Source organism: Nestor notabilis, unplaced genomic scaffold, assembly GCF_000696875.1.
Source record: "Nestor notabilis isolate BGI_N333 unplaced genomic scaffold, ASM69687v1 scaffold1875, whole genome shotgun sequence".
Taxonomy (NCBI): domain Eukaryota; kingdom Metazoa; phylum Chordata; class Aves; order Psittaciformes; family Psittacidae; genus Nestor; species Nestor notabilis.
The window spans coordinates 17,461-36,061 of record NW_009928670.1 but is presented as its reverse complement, the minus strand read 5'-3'; the positions used below and the strand labels follow the sequence as shown (position 1 = coordinate 36,061).

At 41.7% G+C, this 18,601-nt stretch overlaps 1 protein-coding gene across 1 annotated transcript in view; it reads left to right on the top strand.

Annotated features, from left to right (window-relative positions):
* Positions 1 to 18,601, top strand: part of LOC104405791 (DEP domain-containing mTOR-interacting protein) — a gene marked incomplete at its 5' end in the record, with an annotated part of 46,415 nt that overhangs the window by 15,482 nt on the left and 12,332 nt on the right. The window contains 4 exons of the mRNA XM_010014613.1: positions 5,852 to 6,037; positions 6,599 to 6,733; positions 9,798 to 9,868; positions 10,553 to 10,657. Coding sequence (XP_010012915.1) covers positions 5,852 to 6,037; positions 6,599 to 6,733; positions 9,798 to 9,868; positions 10,553 to 10,657 — 497 coding nt within the window. The remainder of the gene's footprint in view (positions 1 to 5,851; positions 6,038 to 6,598; positions 6,734 to 9,797; positions 9,869 to 10,552; positions 10,658 to 18,601) is intronic.

Below are 18,601 nucleotides of genomic sequence, written 5' to 3'. Positions count from 1 at the left end.
CCCCCCCATCACTCCTGCATTTGGTTTTGGTACAACATCAACTCTTTTGGGGCGATCTTCTGCCATTCCAGAGGTCAAAACCAGTATGGTCACTTGTGACTTGCAGTGTGAAGGCACAGGCTGTTACAGCCAGTAATAATGAAGGTCCAGAATGATCTCCTGCAACTTTGAACTGGGTTTAATGTCACTTTAATAGAGGGAACTACCTCAGTAAACAGATAAAGTGTACTTGTGAGTAGACGGGGGCCACTGCCTCATGCAGCAAAAGGCTTGGAAATGCATTGTGCACAGCTGGAGAGTGTTCAGTCTGCTTTTGTCCTTAGGTGGGGGAAGGCGTGACATATCCATACTGAAACCTCCATAGGCTCTGCTAGTGCTGTTATAACCTGTTCCTTTTAACCCCAGCACGAGCACATGCTCACACAAACAAACAGACACACACTCCAACATGTCCTCTGCTCTCTTGAGGAGAGCTGCTCATCGGGCTCCTTGGGGAACTTTGATCTCTTTCCCACCGCTCCCTCAACACGGGGCAGCCATCCCCCAGCTCCAGGCACAGGCTTGCTTGGTGGCAGCGCTGTGTGTCTGGGGATGTGCAGGGCAGCCGGAGTGCATGGCTGGATGTGGCCTACCAGGAACTGCAGCTTTCCGCTGGTAGAAAGCATTAATCACCGCGGTGGAGATGTACACAGATTATCAGTGCTAAAAATCACAGGGAATTGAAGTGGTGGGAGGGATCTTGGGGAAAAGCCAGCTATAAAAAGTGGCCTGATTTCTAAGGCATGACTCACACCATTTATTAAAATAGGCTTTTGTACTTTCTAAAGCCTCCTCGGTTCTGTGAAATCAATGTAAAGATAATATTTCTATCTCTCTCTGCTGTGCATCAGCCTCCTTGCAAAAGAAGGAAAGACAAGGCTGTTTGAGCCCCATGCAGAGCCCAGAATTTTATGTCAGAATCTGGAGCTGAAAATATTTCCATGGACATTGAAATTTATGTTTTATGTGTCTGGACAGAAACTGTGAAGCAGCCAGGGATATGAAGTACCAAAGCTGCAACATTATGTGCTCCCAATCGGAGAAATGCCAAAATAAGTATTCTGTTTTTTCTCTTTTTAACAGTAATGTAAATGGGGAGTGACAAGCTAAAATCCTTGCCAGTGAAGTTTGTAAACTCTAGGGATAGATTAGACTGTAAACAAATAATTGAACTCTATTAATTAAATGGTCATTACCCCAAAAGAGGTGTGCTTTGGTATAGGTAGAAGGCAATACATCTAGGAAATGAGAATACAGGTTTCGCTCATTGATGTGAAGCAATGCTGTCCAGGAAGTACAGGGCACAAATTGCTCCCATTTTATGGGTTTTGTGCAGTACAGTTGTAGCAGCTTGTTACTATGAGACTGAGATGTGCGAAAAGGACAACAGCAAGTAAGAGAAGGAGAGTGAGGTTGTAACTGAGCGTGGAGTTCCGATAACTGGATTTGAGGAAGGATAAAGAAATTCTGAAGAGGACTCAAGGAGTTTTTTAAAAAAACTATCATCATTTAAGGGGAGTTATTTATTCAGCTTATCAAAGACGTTTGAGAGTTGGCTTCATCATTTCACAGACTTCTTTACAAAGATTTTTGACCAGAGCTTATGTAACTTTGTGATGAAAGTGTGACAAAGTCCAGCGATTAGCAGCTGAAGTTAAACAAATTCAGCCTTCAGCTGAATCTTCATTGCCTGTCAGGGAAAGTAACTGAAGCCTTAAACAACTCATATAGAGTGAAGTGGTCATTATAGGCTGCTTTAAAGTACAAGTAAACTATATATTTGTAACATTAAAAGATAGTTTTAGAAGTCTGCTTTTGGGAGGCATTTTGTGGCCTGTGTATGTGGAAGATACAACCAGTGGACCATACCTCCAAAGTTTGGCATCGGTGACTGTGAATGCATGCTGGTTCCTCTCCCTCAGGATCATAAACACTCTTGTGCACTTTTATGATTTTGGAGGTTGTCAGTCACCATATTTTTACTTTACTGCCGTTAGTACCTTTATTTCTGTTTCATAAGGTGCATATCATAACATGGACATGTTGCCACATGAGCACTGGGAATTAAATTTGAATGAGGAACTCATGAAGTCACCCCACCTTGCTCTTTACATCACTCTTATCATGTACAAATACAGGTCCTGATACTTGCCAGCCATGGCCTGACTTTTAAAGACAAACAAATAGGTGCCAGTTTGCTTTTCTATGGTGCATTTTGAAGGGCAGTGAACAAATTCAGGAGTAAAGTCAATCCCTATCTGGCAGCAGCAGCTTCTACGAGAGGGACAGATAACTGGAGCAAAAAGCCTTGTCAGCTGCCACAAGTTTATCTGCTGCTGCCTGAGTCAACACTTCACATTAGTTTGAAGTACCAACCTCTAAATTACCTTTAAAGAAATCCCTCCCGAGCAAGTCTGTGCAGTCCTCTCAGCATTCCGCAATCAGCTTGGAAGAGTTTTTCACTCCCACTTTTCTCTGCTGATTGCAGCAAAACATGGACTCTTAAAGCAGTTGAGCTGAGCACCCATGCCTGCACTAGTACCTCTCACCCAGCATGTACTAAATGCAGCAAAACCAACCTTCTGTGCATGCTCTGAGTTGGCATTCACCTAGTTGTGATTTATCAAGGACAAGGGCATGTGTAGCTTCTGGTTAATGCTGAAAGACAGCCACTGCACTGCAGCTGCTTCAGAGGCAGCATGCGCCGGTGTCTGCCTCCCCCTCCTCAGCCTCTACCTTCTGATGCATGGTTTGGAAGTCCCTTTTTCCACACTGTTCCTGATCTTAGAGTCATAGAATGGTTTGGGTTGGAAGGGACCTTAAAAATCATCTAGTTTCACTCGACCTGCCATAGGCAGGAACACATCCAGATATATGCATCCTTAGTCAGAGTCACAGAATGGACATTTCATCCTGAGTCATGAACAGGTGCCATGGAGCACCCCAATAATTTTGGCGAGATATTTTATTTGATGATGTATGTACCAGGAGGCAGTCTGAGCTAACTGCCTCTTTATTTTTAATGTTCTTCTTAAATATGAAAACAATTACGTGGTGCTACAAATATGTAATTTGCTCAAACTGAGGATGCAGGCTGTTATTCTAACACTCTCAGATGAAATGTGAACTATCCATAGAAATTAGGAATTAAACTATGAAAATCAGTGAGCACTCCAGGTTCTGTATTAATGCTACTTGTTATAGGCATTCTGGCTACAAAACCTTTGTTTTGTAAATTGTATACAAATATTCTACAACATACAGTCACTGATCTCACCTTTTCCGCTTGTATTCATTTATCGTATAAATATTGATGCTGTGGACTAAAATAGTTACAGCGGGGATGAATTACTCCAGTGTAAGACCTAAGCTTTGCTATTGTAAATACATAAATGCTACAGTATTTCATTAAAAACAAGTATTGTTATTCTAAAATATGTTCAGTATCTTGGCATAAAAAAGTTTCATGGTCAGCAGTTACTCCAGGATTTCAGAGAGCTTTACGATGTCTGCAACACGAGTGTGTGTTGATCTCTGATTATCATCATTTCTGAAGACCATCAGAGCACTTCAGTTAATGACACAAACAGAACAGAATAGTTTTAATGAAAAACATTAGTGCCATAATATTTAACTTGAATCAGAAACCATTTCTTATACTGCAAACTGCTGGCAACTGTAATTCTCCTTCCAAGGGAGTATTTATGGGGCCCTTTTCCCTTGAAGAGTGTGAATCCTAGTAGCATGCTGAATAAGTAGAATTTGTCTTTTTAAGTTTCAGGGAACATTTTAAGATGTCATAAAAAAAGGTTATTCTAATAGTGTGGTAGGACATTGCTGGATATTGCTGCTTTTACTTACTCTGCCAATGACCGAGACTGGTAGCTGTGAACACCTACATACTAACTCCTCTTCTGACAGCAAATCCTTTTGTGGATGTAGGCAAGTCTCCAAATCTCTCCTCCTCTATTTCCGTTCTTTAAAAATAGTGATTATTAGTAAGTGCTGTTTAATAGTATTGCATACTATATTTGTCCAAAATGAGGAGCACAGCAGCAGCGTGTGCCTGCAATAATTAATATGTCAGAACACAGTACAAATTAGTTGCAATGCTATATTTGTCGTAGCAAAGCCATTTTGCTCAAACAGGATGCATGTGCCTGTTTTGAGGTAACGACAGATTCAGCACCAAAATGAAGCAGAGAAAAGCCAAATGGCCCTGGCTCTTCTGAAGTTCTTCAACAGAACTGGGCAAGCTAGGTAACAGGGTTCTTCTGTGTAGATGGTACATGGAACATAACAGTTTGGCTGACTGGTGTGACCTTTCTGCTTTATTCATAAAAAAGGTAGAGTTTCAAAACTCAGCCTTTTTTCAAAACTCTAAGCAATGTTTTCCAGCCTATGCCACACTGCAGGACTCTGGGCAGACAGTCTGCAGGGCAGCTCAGGCACAACCACGTGCAGTTCACACAACTTTTCTGTCCTGATTTAAAGAGTGTGCTGGGGATGAGGATGAAGGGAAAGCATGCAAGCAGGGTTCCAGGCTTTGGGTCTGGTGTAGCACCCTGGGCTCTGCTGCTTTTGGGCCCCCATATTGGGAGCAAAGATCAAGGCAAAGGTTTAGTGTCTGCAGTAGTAGGCTGAAGCCAAATGACTGAGTCATGTACTCAAAGACTTGACTGACCTCTGAGTACAGTTCTATCTTGCTGTTTACACTTTACACATAAATATGTATAACCCACCAGTTCTTATGAATCAATATTGAAAGAAATGAGATTTATAAAGTAGGTAAATCCAGCATCTAGATCCTTCATGTAAAAGGTCAACTGTGGGAAATCATTTCTGTGGAACATAACCACGGAAGGTAGGTGAAGATGGACAAAACACAGCCAGAACATCTACTGCAGCTGTTTAAGATGCTGCAGTACTAATCAAGGGAGTACTGCAGAGGGCTTTCTTGTGATCAAGCCCTGAAGGAACCAGAGCACTTCTGGGACCTGGCACAATTCCGTCCAACTGCTTCGTTTTCCATCACTACTGGGACACAGCATCAGCGGCAGCGAGCACACAGACGTTATGGTGATGCTGCAGTCTGTGGGTAGGCTCTGTGGTCTTGCTCTGACACCAGCAACCTGAGATTTGCTCTCAGTGTCAAAACAGGTTGTAATTAAGACCTCTTTTCATTATGTAAGAAATGATCTTTGGCTGGGTGCCTGTTCCCAAACCTTGTGTATCCGTGCAAAGGGGGGAAGTGGCCTGCAGGAAGTGTCTGGGACACAGTGTCTGTGGTGAGCAAGACAGAGGAAATACACAGGTCTTGATTCTTTGCTGCCCTGTAGCTCTGAACAAGGTGGTCAGTCAGAGCTCCCGGGCCTGCCCTAGACTGACCAGTTTACAAAAAGCTCGATGTAAGGAGCTAGGTCTGGTCCGCAGGGACCAGCAGCAGCAAATGGCACACAGAAGAGGCATGCGTGGAAATGGACCGTTGTGCAACCTGTCACAGAAAGATATAGTACTTCCATTTCCACTTGACAATAAGAAGTGCTTGTCATTAATCAAGGTAGCGTAAAACATTTCTCTCAGCAATGGCCACTATAGTTCCTACTTTGTTACCAACACTATAAAAGCTTGCGTATTGAAGGTACCTGTGTGAAGCTGACCACCTTCCCCCTTCTGAGTCTATGGAGAGGAAGAGGAGAGCTCTTGAGTATTGCTCCTTTACAGTGAGGCATGCAGTGCACACACTGTAGATAGGCATGCTGTGATTTCGGTTCGACCACATATAGACTTTCTACCCATTTTTTTTTCCTAGTGTCCAACAAGCATCATTTTATGGACAGCAACTTGCTCTACCAGTGCAGAATGAATTTCCGCCGCCGGCGGCGATTAATGGAGCTCCTCACTGAGAAATCTCGCTTGATGCCAGAAAGCCACGACAGCCCGTTTTGCCTGCGCAAACAGAACCATGACAACAGAAAACACACCAGTTTTCTCTCAGGTGACTCATCAACTATGCTACTGTCTGTAGGGCAACTCCATGGGATGTTAAAAAATCCCTTTTGGACAAGGGGTTTCAGTGTTTAGCTCCCTGGGGTGGTTTTGTATGTGTAGCAATAGCATTTCAGATGCTGGTCAAAATATGGTGTCCGTGAACAAAAAGAACTGGTTAAAATCACCCAAGCCCAAAGTAATATGTCACATTTTCTATGTGGAGTTTTCAAGAAGAGTAAAATTGAGGGGAAGGGGTATTGCAGCATTTGCTGTATAACATCTAGTAAAAACTAAGAGAATAAATGCAAAGTAAAAAGAAAGATGTAAAAACTTATTTCCTTATAGTAAAATATCCCTTGGAAGACACTGCAACGGGAGCAGTTCAGCCATCATGTTCGCTACAATATGCTTATGCAGTGACTTTTCCCACTGTGTAAAACACACTAACCCCTTCCCAGTGTTGTCACTGAAAGCATGGCTTATTGCTGTTGTTTTAAAGAAACCGGGGAAATGGGTGTAATTATTGATATGGGTTCCCTTTCTCTCTGCATCTTCTCTCTGCTTGTAGTGAGTCCCACCAAGGAGATCAAGATCGTGTCAGCAGTACGGAGGAGCAGCATGAGTAGCTGTGGCAGTAGTGGGTACTTCAGCAGTAGCCCAACGCTCAGCAGCAGTCCCCCAGTGCTCTGCAACCCTAAATCTGGTGAGCACCAGCATTGTGTACAATGCACAGGAGCCAGGGCACAGGCATCTCTTTGGGGAGAAAATGATGTGAAGAATGCTAGCATCATGCCTAAGTTTATCTTTTTGAAGGATAGATTAAAAATTCACAGTGCAACAGGTTTTGTAGGCCAGAGGGCACTATTATCTGCTAGCCTCAAGTCTGGCTGAACACAAGACAGACGTCTGCCTCCAATAATCTCTGCATCAAGCCCATAACCGTGGCTCGAGCTGCAGTTTATCTCTTAGGAGGACATGCAGTCAGGGGCCCAGATTTGCCTTTTCATTGCCAAGCTCTGAACTGATTCACATCTCCTCCTAGAGACATTCCTTCAGTGCAAGTCAGAGGAGAGTTTAACTATCCAGTGGCCTCTTGAGTTGCTATGAAATAACTCAGAAAACAGCAGCCTCTGAAGAAAGAGGAAGCATTGTTTCAGCCTGTCAGGGGCCATTTCAACATTTTCATTTGTTTTGGTCTTACACCGCTCTGTTTAGGAAGGTAAAAGTAGTGTTGAAGCTTATTTTCCCTTTGAAAGGATTTCCTATCCCACACCGGAAGGTTAAACACACCCATTCTTCCACAGTTCACTCAGAATTATTTCATATTGTACATCTGGGAAGGGGAAAACAGACCAGGATAGATATTGTTTCAGCCTCTCTGTTTCCCTAAGAAACAGCCCTGAATTTCAAAACAGAGTCCCTGCTGCCCTTTGTGCTTCTTATTATTTCAAATTTACCAAGTCTCTGCTGATGGTATGGGGAGTGTTCTGCAACATGGGGAGCCTTTGGTGGACATGTACAAGTTCTGTTTTCAAAGGGATGCTGCCATTTGAAGTGATTACTAGAGCATGCCTCAAGCACTGTATGAATCTTGTTCAAAACATTTACAATTTGCTCCAGAGATGGGTGAGCTAAAGTGCATTTCATTCCTTCTGTGCAGAGTGACCAGCAGAAAGACAGGCCTAGTTACAGCAATATTTTCTGTCTCTCTCCTTTTAGCACGTTTTCTTCCCTCTCCTTAGGCTCTTCAGGGAATTCAGTAGGAGGTTCTAAGTTAAAATAATTTGAAGGACTCAGTAGCGTTGCATGCGCAGCAACCATGACCCCCCGCACCAGACCTTCTGTCCAGTTTAGGAGAACGCTCTCCGTACGGGTGGGCATTGCATCCTTGGAGTATGTTGCTGTTCAGTGTTCACACCACCTTTTGGTGTGTTGGCCCCTATGTGCAATGGGTTTGCCCCTACATGAGGAGTGCCACAGTATCATGTTTTGGCAGAATATCTCCCAGGTAACTTCCTGGAAAAGACTTGTATGGGGAGCTCTTTGGCCTCAGTTCATCATTAATTGCATCCTGGAAACTTTTCGGGGACAGATAAAATAGCATTCATGTGCTGTCCATAAATTGTTTGTTATCTGAAGTATGCTGACTATTCTGTTCCTTTATGGTTCTGATTATATACGAAGTGTCAACCCATGGGTGGTGAGAACAAGTTTATTTTAATGCAGCTGATTACACAACACTGGAAGAAAAAGGAGAGGCTGATGTTGCCCTTGCATAAATTCTTTATTTTTTTTTAATAAATTCTCCTGTAGAACTAGTTTTCAAACACTAAATAGCTTTAACAGACTCATATTTGAAAGAAGACAGCAATGGACTTATAAACAGACTTCTTTTTAAGAGTTATACGATTACTGGCAGCGTAGGGTTATTTCTCCCATAGTGCAAGTACAGATCCACACGTCATCTTGCTTAGGTTAACATAAGGCTGTCAGATGTAAATATTAGGGAGGAATTCTTAATCCTCTGCTGGACTATAAAGTGATTTTTTTTCACAGAGAGCTTCCTGCTCTCCAGACCCAGAATATGCTGCTGAGCTGAGTGCTAATAAACACAAGGCAGAGGTATATTTATTGTCAGATGAGTTCTCTTGCAGGCAAACACTTAAAACCACCCAGGTCATGACCTGACCAGTCATGTAGAAAAACAATCATCAAACAAAAAAACCTTTTGGATGTGTAATGAAGGGAGGCATGCAAGGGAGTCCTGCCGGGATGATTTACCTGATTCTGACTTGTAGAATAAGCATAATCATACAGGTTTTTCACATTGATCAGGCATGCTGTGCAAAGCGTAACAATGGCTAAATGACAATTTGTCAAAATCCATGGGAAAGTAAAAAAATTACATGTTGGTTTGTATGCTAGAATTCTGCCTGCTCCCATGAATGTCATGAAGAAACTCCGGAATGTCTTCAAATACCGTCTGTGGAAAATTTTATGTTCCACCTGTGACTGAAAAGGCAGATACCATCACAGTTCTTTATCACTAGAAGAAAAGCAGCCTTAATTTTAAAGGTGAAGTGGGCAAACAGGGTGAACAACATGTATCTTTACATTGTCCTCTGTCTTGTGGAGCATTTATAGGCAGGTAAAAAATGGTACACAGAATGGTATTGATTTGATTTGGCAGAACTTTAAATGTACTTGTTCAGAGTAAAATTAATTATCTCATTACACAGCAAGGCAATGTGGAATCACCTGCAGAAACTCACTGGTATTTCCTTTCGTGTGAAATCCCAGATGGAGTTAGATGTCTGTGCCTACAGCTGCAGAACTCTCTTGGGATAATTCCTGACCTAACCAGATTTTTTTTCTTACTTAATTCTGTGATTCAAATCTGACTCAAATGAAATAGCAGAGATCACCCAAAATGCACAGAGCAAGCTGGGAAGAAGAGCTGCTCCATGCCAGGATGGTCTGTCCCTTTTTTCAATACTGGACTCAGGAACAGCCAGTTTTGATATTTGTGATAGTATTTTGTGGCTCTTGATTGCAGACAACAAAGTCTGTTGACTAAATGCCCTGATTTTCCAAAGATCTCATCTCAGATCTCATCTACTGTCTTTTCCTTGGCTCTTTTACACACTCTGAAACAGTGTATGGGAAGTGGGACTGAAAAGATGTTGTACCCCAAAATTATATCTGATTTATTGGGAGAATTTCTAGAGGAATGCTTATACTGAATATTCATTTGTGTACCTCCACAGTATTAAAGAGGCCTGTGACTGCTGATGAGCTCTTGATGCCTGGAGCCCCATATGTCAGAAAAACTTTTACGGTACGTCTCCAGTATTTTTCTGCATTTTCTGCACGTTGTGTGCTTAAGGTAATGCAAACAGACATTTTCTGATGAGTTAATTAGAGCTTATTTGCATTTGCTGAGGTTTGTACTTTAAAATCCCCAACTCCGTTATCAGTACTTCCACACATTTCAGGTCTGATTCTGCAGTTGTTTATCCTGTCCTTATGCCAATGTAGTACTACTGACTTAAATGGAGTATAAAATTACACAAAGCCAGTAAGATTTGTATTATACAAACTCCTCTAGACTTTGTGCTCCTGGTAATACTTGCTCTGCAGGAGTGGAGGAGTGGATAACCTACCCAAACTGAAGTCTTCTACTTAGGCATTTGTAGACTGTGATGCAACATAAATTCTGATTCATATTCACTTTAGGAGAAAACCTTTCAGTAAAGACATTTTTGAACCCAGTCATTGGAGCATTGCATTTTACAGCCTCCTAGTTATATAAAACAAAAAAAAGGAAGTTAACTAAGAGCAGCAGGAATCACTTGGATAGAGCCTTTCCCATGAGTGATATTAGCAGCCTGTACACAATGACCTTTACTATGTGTTGGAGGTATGGAGATGCTGAAATTATGTCTTGAACCATTTAGATGTTACCCCCTTGAATTTCACGGAGCTACTTAAAGGTGATCACATCCTTCTTTTCTCTTTCCAGATTGTAGGCGACGCGGTGGGCTGGGGCTTCGTGGTGCGGGGCAGCAAGCCCTGCCACATCCAGGCTGTGGACCCCAGCGGGCCGGCAGCTGCAGCTGGCATGAAGGTGGGTGCTCAAAACAGGATGAGTTACCCAGGGTGTTTGTGCTGGTCAGTGAAGGCCTCGGGCTGCCTGTATTTTGGGAGGGAAAGATGCCTTTGTTTCCAGGGTTGAGTACCTTTGTCTGAGTTTTGTGCGTTTGTGCTCAGTGAGTTCTGCTGCCTTTCACACCCCTCCTGTTTCTTTACTTCTGTCCCTGAGATTCTTCAAGTCCCTTTTCCATATGAAACTCATTTATCCTTTCCAAGTTGCTGTCCTGATCTTTTCCCTTTTTTGGGTTTTGGTTTCTTTTCCCGTTGGTTGGCTGGTTTTGGTGCTGGTGTTGTGTTTTTTTGGCTGGGGTTTGTGTTTTGTTTGTTTTGGGTTTGTTTTTTTCACCTTTTTCCAACTCTGCACAACTTAGTTTCCCTCTTTGCAAGTTTAGGTGATTGCTGGAAAGCTTCTGGACTTTGCCTGTATAGGAAGAGGCTAAGTCAGACATACCTATTGAAAGTGAAGCTAGCATAACCCATTGTTCACTGTAAAGCAGTTCAGATTCAAGACATTTTGAAAAGAAGAATGCATGATACTTTAGTATATCATAAAAAGTTAAAATAATTTCATATATGATTTACGAAAAATAAATACAAATTCTATGTGAAGGCTTCAGTTAATGCAGAGCCCATTGACTTACCTGTGGGTTTGGGTCACATTCTGCATATATCTGTGAATTAATCCCTGTTTTGCACAGTGGGAAAAATAAAGGCAAAGCATTATCCCAAGTACCGATAAAATTGAGAAAGGGAGACTATCTGCTATACCTGCTCCAGTGTCCAGACTGGGCCAGACACAAAGATTGAATTTTCAGTTTATGTCATGTTTTATTGTATGGTGACAACACAGATGGAGGTTTCAGGAGTATTCCACATGCAGCCCAGTTTGCTATGAACCTTGGTCCTGCCTTCTAATTCATCTCACTTCCCAGCACACTCATCCCAGCTGCCTCTCGCTCATACATTCACACCCACCAAGCTGGAAGCTACACGTGGTGCCACGGCTCCAGGGATGTGCATCCTGCCCATCACACGATGCCAGACCTGCCATGGCACCCTCCTTAGCAAATGCACTACAGGGACTCCTCCTCTCCAGCTGGTGGCTTTTTTAAAATAACATTTGCTAGAACCTACTGTCTTTGAAACACTTAGTCTTTTTTAGAGTACAGGTAGGCAAAACCCTTGGGAAGGGGGAATGGCAGCTGCAGAGCCTGTTAGTGCATGCAGCACCCTGACACGTCCTGCTGGCAAACAGCTTGATTCCTGAGGGGAACCTGTGATATGTTTTACTCGATACCTAAATAAAATAAACAGTTACAATTTTTATACGAAGAGTATAATTTTAAAATAATAATCATGCCTAAAATTTTATAGAATCATAGAATAGTTTGGGTTGGAAAGGATCTTATCTAGTTAGAACGCCCCTGCCATGGGGAGGGACACCTCCCACCAGGCCATGTTGCTCAAGGCCCTGTCCAACCTTGCCTTGAACACTGCCAGGGAAATTTAAAAGACTTAAATTTAAAAATTATTAATTTATTCATGTGTGTTTCTAGATCCTGGCCTTGGGAGTTCAGTACTTTACAGCATCTTTTACTCTCTGAATATAAGAGCAAGCAATAAAGGAGATCTATTCTGAAACCTAACTTGTAAAAATAACGCTGTGGTGTCACATGTGTAATCTCAGAGATTTCATTTCTGCACTTAGCATCTTAGATCTGAATATAGTGGGGCTTTGGTTTGTTTTCATTTTTGATTTCATGCTGGCTGCCCTGTGACTACACACTCGGATGTTTCAGTTAAGCTGTTCTTTCATATTTCATTTATAAAACTGGGTTTATGTACCAAATTATGTCCTCATGTCTTCCATTTATGCTCTCCATGAATTCATGTACTGTGATAGGGTTACAAAGGTTCACCTGAACTATTCAAGATATAAGAACATAAAATAATCCGCTGTCCTGAGGGAAGGAAACAGTATTTTAGACTGTAAAACTGGAATATATTGCCTTGAATTTGCACAGGTGCTATCTCTTTATGTAAAACTGCTTTTTAGAGCATAATTACACATAAAACTTTATGGCCATTTATTAGATGAGTCCCTGCTTAGACACCAGAATCAGTGCCCTATTTTTAGAAATGCTGAATACCTTTAGCCCCTGGTGAGGAAATGCCAGTTTTCTTTGAAAGTAAGTGGTTTTGTTGAGGTGTTCCCATGGCAATAGGTATGTAAATTATAGTGCAGGATTTGAAATTTTTAAGAATCTATGTCACTTAATCCATGTGTTTACAGAACTCTTCAATCTGGCAAATCTAAAGGAATCGTATGACAAGCTTTAGATGATGGCTCTTTGGAAATAAACCTTCCCCTGTGTGGAAGCTGCAGGAGGGGCACTTTGAAACTAGACTGTTGGGCACGGTAACTTCTGGTGGGCTAGTGCAAGAGGCTTTTGTCTGCCAGTGTTGCTCTGAGCGCTGCACCAAAGAAGCGCTAACAAGGAAAGTTGGCTATGATGAAAAGAGCAAGAATTTGAGGAAGAGCCAAGACTTGGCGTTGCAGTTTGTAGGAAAGTTCTTGGCAGTAGCAGCAGGGTTTTTCCTCCTTAAGGAGATGCATCCAGTGTAATCGTTTTTGGAAGCGTCTTTATTTGTAACGCTTGTGATCTTGCATTTATCTCTCTTGGAGCACTATATTCCTGTCTTTGCATTATGCAGGACAAATGGTTAGGAGAGGACTGCTGCCTACGGTCTCATTGTAGGACCTCAGTTTGTGCATTTAAAACTCTACTGTGTATTATTTAAAGCAGTAAACATTACAGGCTCAACTTACCTGAAAGACTTTGTGGTGGCTTGCTTTCAGTTTGACCTTGGCTGGGCTCCTGTCCTGCTCCAAAGTGCTGTGAATTGGGAGTCTGAGGAGAAATCTCAGTGAGCCCTGACCACACAGAGCAGCTATGTGGTGGGCACAGCGCTGGGCATTTGGGGTGCATGAGTCTCTGTCTCTCACCTCTGCATGGCAGCACTTGCCATCTCCTTATACCTGACATCCTCTTCTGGGGTAATTTTCAGTCAATTTTGTTTTGAGAAAACCCCTACAAGCATCGTCTGCTGAAGAGGGTGTTAGGTCTTTTTGATGTTAAGTCTTGATACCTCTTCTGGTGCTGGTAAATAGAATTACCGTTGTCAGTCTGAGGTTTTAGGCAAAGTTTAAAAACCTGAGCAAATAATTTAATAAATATCTTGTCAATTAGCTTTCTTAAGGTATTTTTAGCCCTGGTTTGTTGAAGTGCAGTTGCCTGTGAAGTGTTGTGAAGAGCATGATTACTGTAAGCGCATGAACAAGTGGCATCTGGAGGCGACGTGGGGCTATGAATGGAGTCACTGTTGCAATACGTACTTCTGAGTTACTTACAGCTCTGTTTTGCTGTCTGCTGTTGTCAGCAATGGAAGACAGGAACAGCAGGATTTCAAACTTCCCAGTTTGCTTTAATATTAAGTATTGACTGACTGCAAAATCTGGATCTCTGTGGATGCCAGTGTTAAACATTGGCAGTTGTCAGGAAAACTTTTTCCCTTTTGTTAGTGTTTTTTTCTGTAAGTTAATCTCTGTTTTTAAGGTGCGAGTATTCTTTGAAAAGTCACACAACTTGACTTCAAACTAGTGACTTAAATTATGCACCACATGTTTGATTTATTGTGACCCCTCTGCGACAGAGTATGACAAAATAAGCAGGCCCAGCTTAGTGTGAGTCTTGTGAGAGAGACAAATTAATCACTCATTTTGCTGATTATCTGTTTTTCTCTTTGGTTGGAAAAAACAGTGCCCAGCTCTATCCTTTGAGGAATGCTGAAGAATGTCTGATTCCTTAAACTGATTCTGAGCAAATCGATATTCATAGCTGTTTACATCCAAGGTCCTTGTATCATACAAATTGCAAACAACCACTCAAACCTGTCATTTCGATTAGTAGCAGTGTGTTTGGGGGGACCATGTATGGTCACTTTTCTGTTTCAAGCTTTGCTTAGGGATTACAGTACACAGCTAGGACGATTTCAGTGTGGTTCTGCTCTCCTCCTGATCTTTAAAAGTTGGCACAGGGGGGAGGTCAGCCTCATAAATTTTCTGCCCGTGCCACCACCTTCTGCATTTGCAAATGGTTATTTCAGGTCCAGGTTCACCATTTATTTCACTAGAAGAGTAAGAGCCAAATCTCAAGTGTAACTGAGTAGCTGCTGTCTCACAGAGCAGATTGCTGCTGGGTTCATCGCAGTCATCAAGCCCAGTCTCCCTGCTATCAAAGGAGCATAGGTGCTATCTGATTAGTCCAAAGAATCTGAATACTGCAACAATCACAAAATATTACAGGTTTGTAACAGAAAGCTATACATTATAAGATGCCAAGTTGGTGGGAAAACCAACCCAAAACCATGTGATGTCAGAGGAATTGCCAGTGCCTTAGATTCCTGCAATAGGAAGAAATTTGAACTGTGAGATTCTTGGGAGGTTGAATGTACACCAGGAGGGAGAGAAACACAAAACTCTTTCCATGATCTTTGTCAGTCTGACCTCAAATCTGATTACTCAACTGTTTGACAAGCAAGATAAACCAGTCTAAACCCCCTTAAATAAATAAATCAAATCAAATCAATAAATAAATAATGCGAAGGGCTTGGCCAAGCCTGGGGACCCCCCCCCCCCCCCCCCCCCCCCCCCCCCAGAAAAAAATATCCCATTTATGGCTGTGACCAGTCTTCAGTGTTTTACAGGATAGTGGGAAAAGAAGAGAAGCTTGGACATCGTGACAGACTTCTTTGTAACTCCTAAATGCAGCCTAGTGGGAGCTTGAAGACTGGGATTTAAGTTGTATAAATAAGACACAATGAACATGCCTTCTTTTAACTCTCTCCATTAAGCTCAGGAAGGGGAAGATACTGCTGTGGCTTTAACCATTTCAAGCACTATGGAGTTGCTTCAGTGCTAATTGAAGGTATCCAAAGGGTACTTTCACTATCTCACGTGACTGAGCTTTAAATGAGAAGATGAAGTAGGTTTGGATAAATATTTATGCTGTGCACTAGCATATGGTGTTGTTGAAGCAGATGCAATTCAGTCTTGGAATTCTTATCTTATACCAACATGTTACTGATTGTAGAAAAGCATAAATTACACGAGTTGCCATCTGTTTTCAATTACAGCATGAAAACACTGACGCAGGTTGGTGTTTTCCTTTAGCTGTGTTATCAGCTCACTGCTGAATTTGATAATTACATTAGGGTGAATTCAGAATGAATGTATTTGGTAATGTGAACACTCAAATAAAGTTGCTGACAAACTGCTTTCATAGCTTGTCCATAAATAGAGAAGCAGCAGAGCTAAACGCACATAGCAGTGTGTGCAATGAATAGAACTACTGTAGGGCTAGAATATGAATGTATATATAAATTTCAAACATGTCTCCATAAGTGAGTGCCTCATTTTCTGGTAGTATTTAATTATAAACTGTAACATAAAGGTCTATTTTCCTCCATACAAATATGGAAACTCAAGCACTGATGGCTTTAGAGAAATCTAATTTTAAGAAATCAGATTTGATATTTTACCATAAAATAAACTCTGGTTTTGCAAAACCATAAAAATTCAAACAAGCATTATTTCTGTCTTTCACTTTAAGCAGCTGTAACCAGAACCTCAGATTTTATGTGCTAATATCCATCACAGAGATTGGAGAGAGTGAGCTGAGTAGGGTAGTCATTAAGCTTGAACATCTTGTAAGTCACACTGAAGAGAAGTGGCTGTCACATTAGGGCGTGTCAAGAGCTTAGTAAGAACATAATGGTCAACAGTTTAGATGCTATTTTTTTTTTTAATCTGATCTTTAGTAGAAATCTTTCTAAAAGACTCTAAAGAAAAACATAGTAAGGCAGTTGTGTTAGTCAGTAGCATGGTGATTCAACAGAAGTGGGAGGAGATCAAATATTTGTGAATGTGAAAATACTCAACTCTGCCATCAACATGAAACATGGATTAGTGGTTGGTTGTCCTTGACAACTGTTTAACAGCATGTCTAGCAGTGACCATACTTACCCAGTTGATGCATGAATCTGTGCCTTGGTGTTCCTACTCTGTGTATACTTTCTCTTTTTTGTCTGTGGTAATCATTTGCTAAAGGAGTCTGCTGGTGAGCTGTGGTGATGCCTCTGTAAGGTTTCCATTTCCAGTGGGTGTGTTTAATTAACCTCAAAGAGTAGTTCCCAACATTTTTAGAGTGAGTCCTGTTAGCACTTTTCAATAGGTTGGACCTATTCTAAAACCCTGTTACTCTTAACTATACTGTAAGTATTGACATCAAAATTATCATAGCAACATAGTTCTATGAGTATGGGGATGCCTAGTACTGGGATGCAGAATACTGGAATGCAGACTGCATTGCACACATCTCCTCTTATCTGAGAGTTCTGTAAATTCATCCCTCTCGCCAAACTAGGGACTTCTCTTAAGGAAAACGTGATATGGGGAGCTGCATTGTGTGTCACTGCCAGAACGTTGTCTGGTTGCCAAAAGGAAACAAGTTTTGGCAGATTTCTGCTTTGCTTTCATTACAGAATACCACAAGTGCAACAACAGAGCCCTTATATGTCCTTGATCATCCTTTGCGTTAGCAGTGTTTTTAGGTTGATTGAAATCATTAAACACTTTCTCAGCAGACTCTCTTTCTCCTTGTCATTTGGGAATCCCAGTGCAGCATTGGGTGAGCTGCTAATCAGTCTGTCTTCTGCCCATCCACTGCACCAGCTACTCAGTTTGGTTTATTCCTTTTCTCTGGTGGAAGCCCTGTCATGCTCAGACCTCTCTGTGTGTCAGGAGACTATCTTAAAGACACTGTACCACTGGCCTACAGGTCGAACCTACCCATTGTTGCCACATTGTGGAAGACACACTTTGGATTTGGATTCTCTTCTTTAGCATGTCACAAACCCTTTGTGCAACTAGAGTGACTATTTTCCTACCAGAATACATAGGTATTCTTGTAAAGTAGTTTGGGTTTAAACACATGGAAAATGCCAAGAAATCTGACATATTATCATAAATAATCAAAATATTTGTTAAATAGACCTATTTTGGTACCAGTACAAATGCAAAAAGAACCCTGTAGGTTTGCTAAGGTTTTCTTGTGTTTCATGGGGTGGTGGGTCACAGCATACTGTCTTGGTTTTCCTGTCTTAGAACAACACATAGATCAAAATTTATAGCCTGGACCTACTGACTCCTGTGCAGCAATGATACACCAGCACGGGCTCTACTGAATTTCAAACTTCAGTTTGTACAACTGTCCTTTTTCTGAGCCATTTTCCTCCCCCTCCAGACGACAAATTAGTGTTTTATTAAATCCAGATACCTTTTTTTTTGTGACATCCCACCCTGCCATCCCTGCTCAGGTTGTAACTGTTCTGGGGTAGAGCATTTCTATTTCCAATGCTACCATATTCATAGAATCATAGAATCATAGAATAGTTAAGGTTGGAAAGGACCTTAAGATCATCTAGGTCCAACCCCCTGCTGTGGGCAGGGACACCTCACACTAAACCATGTCACCCAAGACTCCATCCAACCTGGCCTTGAACACTGCCAGGGTTGGAGCATTCACAACTTGGGCAACCCATTTCAGTGCCTCACCACCATCTCAGTAAAGAACTTCTTCCTTACATCTGACCTAAACTTCCCCTGTGTAAGTTTGAACCCATTCCATTCTCTGATCATCTTTACCAGAATTCTCTTGTGTTTTACTCTGTTTTGCGCTAATAAATCATAGAATAGAATAGTATGGATGCAAGGAACCTTCAAAGGTCATCTAAGTATGAAATTCTAGTTCTTTCAAAGCCATGGTAAAGCTTCTGTAGTCTTCAGACATGTCAGAAT